The sequence below is a fragment of the Trichechus manatus genome, unplaced genomic scaffold (genome assembly GCF_000243295.1).
Source record: "Trichechus manatus latirostris isolate Lorelei unplaced genomic scaffold, TriManLat1.0 scaffold00007, whole genome shotgun sequence".
In the NCBI taxonomy this organism is placed as follows: Eukaryota; Metazoa; Chordata; class Mammalia; order Sirenia; family Trichechidae; genus Trichechus; species Trichechus manatus.
The window spans coordinates 24,136,602-24,140,114 of record NW_004443943.1 but is presented as its reverse complement, the minus strand read 5'-3'; the positions used below and the strand labels follow the sequence as shown (position 1 = coordinate 24,140,114).

At 47.8% G+C, this 3,513-nt stretch overlaps 1 protein-coding gene across 1 annotated transcript in view; it reads left to right on the top strand.

Moving 5' to 3' along the window:
• The first annotated feature begins 3,055 nt into the window (after nucleotides 1-3,055).
• Nucleotides 3,056-3,513, top strand: part of FRAT2 (FRAT regulator of WNT signaling pathway 2) — a 5,470-nt gene continuing 5,012 nt past the window's right edge. The window contains exon 1 of the mRNA XM_023740508.1: nucleotides 3,056-3,508. Within this exon, the coding sequence (XP_023596276.1) occupies nucleotides 3,228-3,508 (281 nt within the window). The 5' untranslated portion in view covers nucleotides 3,056-3,227. The remainder of the gene's footprint in view (nucleotides 3,509-3,513) is intronic.

Below are 3,513 nucleotides of genomic sequence, written 5' to 3'. Positions count from 1 at the left end.
AGAGACGTACCCCCAGAAAATTAAGTTGGTCTTCTGTAATGAATCCATCTGCATAATGAAGAGTATAATATCGAAGAAGTCCCAGCATATTTACATTGCAATCTTAACACAAAAGCAACATTACAAAAGGAAAATTTTTAAAAGAAAGCCATCTCAAAGCTTCATTTCCTATAGTATTAAGAAAACCATCGGAATTGCCCTGACAGGAAGACAAAAACAACTTCCAGGGATGTTGGGATAGAGACAATAGCTACACCAGCCCCATTAATGGTTAAAGTCAATGGAGCATAAACCTGCTTTTCTCTACTTACAGGCAAGCATCATCGTACAGAGAGGGGGAAAATTACCATTTGAACTCTACTGAAATTCATAAGCCCTCGCCTAATTTCCATTCCCCTTGAAATTCTCCAGTAAGTACCAAGAGAATGAAAATGAGAATCCCTCTCTCTGAGGCAATGGCTTCCTACCCTCCTCAGAAAAGTGTGTAGGGAGCTCTCCAAGGAGATGGAGGGAGGCTGCCTGTTGGGAAAGAATCAGTCACCAAAACCTGCAAAACTAGTTGTGGTGACACACCTTGGGACTTGGGAGCCTCTGGGCTGACTTTAGGAAGGCCGGAAACAATCCTAGGTCAAGGTAGACATGGGGTAGAATTGAAGGGACCAGGCAGCCCAAGGAAGTAATGCCTTCAGGATATGCTTTAGTTAGTGGGCTGCAAGGGAGAACCTTTATCCTTCATACATTATCTGTTTCTGTGGGGAAATCGCTGGGAGTGAGCCAGGCCTCTGTGAGTAAATCATTGGACCTAATCCCACATTACATTTGTGTAACGCCTGACAAAGCCTGTTCCCATTATCTCATTTGATCCTGAAAACAATACTCAGAAGGCCGGGCAGGGATTTTTTCCATTTTACAACTGAAAACACTTGTAAACTGATTTGCCAGGAGCCACACATGGCAGGAACAACACTAGAATCTAGGTCTTTGTACAACCTGTTCAGGGTTCTTAATTTTTACTCCGTACAACAGCCAGATCAAAATATTCCCAGCCCCACCCAGTCCTCACAACCATTAGCTTAATTGGCAACTGGGAACTCACTAGGACAGAGTTTGGGTTTATACTACCCCACACCTCTGGACTGATGCAGTACAGCTCTGGCTGGCAAGCTCTCTGGGAAAACAACCATTTCATATCATTTCCTTGCAGCAAAGAACAAAATTAACCCCAGATGGATTTGAAAGAATCAAGGCATGAGAAAAATCTAAGGAAAATAGAGCTGAATATTTAATAACTTTCTGGAGGCAATGAGATTCTAAATTTAACATTATAGGGATTTCAACTAGTGTCACATAACAATATGTGTATAAATTTTTGGATGAGAAATTAACTTGAGCTGTAAGCTTTCACCTAAAGCACAATTAAAAAAAAAAAAAAAGACTGTACCGGGCAAACAAAAAATCTGAAGAAATATTTGCAGCAAAATATGAAAGAAAAGAGTTAACGTCTGGTATGCACAGGAGTCAGGCAAATACATAAGAAAAACTCAGTAGGAAAAACTTAGTAGAGAAATGACAATTCATAAAAAAAGGAAGTGCTGTTGGTTAACAAACATTTAGCAAACTGTTCTAACTAAAATCAAAGATACGAAAACTGAAAGGAAAGATCCATTTCATTTATTAAACCAGTAAAAAAAAAAAAAAGTTTAAATAATAACATCCAAATACTACGGAAGGTGCAATGAATAACATATGCTTCCACGTTGATGAAGGGAGGGTCAATTTACCCAACTCTTTTGGAAAGCAATTTGGTACATTTATCAGAAACCTTAAAATATCCATATCCTTTGACCCAAAACTCCACTTCTGGAAATATGTTCTAAGGAAAGAATCATTGATAAGGAAAATATTAGTCACACACTTATTTACAACGGTGACATTAGACAAACCCCAACCAAAAACCCATTGCCGTCCTGTCGGTTCCAACTCCTAGCGACACTATAGGGCAGAGTAAAACTGCCCCATAGGGTTTCCAAGGCTGTAAATCTTTGGAAGCAGACTGCCACATCTTTCTCCCGCGGCGCGGCTGGCTGGTGAGTTCCAACCTCCGACCTTTTGGTTAGCGCTGCGCGCTTTAATCACTGCGCCACCAGGGCTCTTTAGGCAAACAGCGGACGTTAAAGGAGTTGTTTATGGTACAGCCAGTTGATGGAAACTTATGCAATCATTAAATGTTTTCAAAGTGCATGCAATAACACGAAACACGTTTATGATGCAATGCGAAGTGAAAACGTATATAAAATTATGTGATTGTATAACATGCTTTTTATAAACAAAGCATGAAAGAAAACATTTTTAAAAACATGAACCACGTTCAGTCTTAGGATCATGAGATTTTTCCATCGTCTTATATTTCTATGTGAATCTTTTTTTTTTTTTTTTTTCCTTTAAATCAACAAAGTCAAGTCTTCTTTAATCATACGATGCGTTCTTTACTCGCGATATCCCTGGAGGCTTGAGGCGGATGGCTTAGGGACCCCTACCTTATTTAGGTCGAACGACCTCCACGTTTCGCACCATCCTCAGAGTCCTCCTACTCTTTCCGTCCCCACCTCTCGGAAGCCGGACCCTCCGGCGGGGCCCGCCCCTCCCCCTCCACGCCCCGGCCAAGGTGTCTGACCGTGCGCGGGGGAGGAGCAGGGCGAGCCCAAGCGGTGCTGACACGTGGGGAGGGAGGAAACGTCGGAGGAGGAGGAGTTTGGTGTGTGGGTGGGTGTGTTAGTGAGTGGGAGAAACCAACCCAGGCCACCTCAAAGTCTCCGTTTTCTTCTGCTGATCATCGGGGCGGGGGAGTACGAACGCTTTCCCTAAGGTAGGGACCCCTCACAGGCAGATTCCGAGGTCGGAGACGAAAAGGTTCCTGCCACTACCTTGCGCAGCCCTGGATTCCCCGCGCTCCGGCGCCGCCTCGAGCGCCCCTCCCCGCCTCAGAGTGGTGGTAGGGCCCGGCACTGCGTCACCCATTGTTTACAAATCAACCCGAGCCGGTAGGATTCCGGCTCCGGCAGGGACGGGCGAACGGCGAGCACCTGGCTGGCCCCGGCTTCCGCGTCGGCCCCGGCCCCGGCTTCGGCCTCAGGATCGCGCCCGGCTTTGCCGCGGCCCGCCGAGCCCAGAGAGGAGCCGATCCGCCAGCGACGCCCGTAGAGCTTCGAGTGCCCGGGCGGGGGGCCATGCCGTGCCGGAGGGAGGAGGAAGAGGAAGCCGGCGAGGAAACGGAGGGGGAGGAAGAGGAAGAGGAGGAGGACAGTTTCCTCCTGCTGGAGCAGTCGGTGACGTTGGGCGGATCGGGCGAGGTGGATCGGCTGGTGGCCCAGATCGGCGAGGCGCTGCAGCTGGACGCTACACAGGACAGCCCGGCCTCCCCGTGTGCGCCTCCGGGGCCGCCGCTGCAGCCCCTGCGGCCCCCAGCTGCGGTGCCGGCGGACAAGGCCCGGCCCTCGGCCCTCCCGCCGCTTC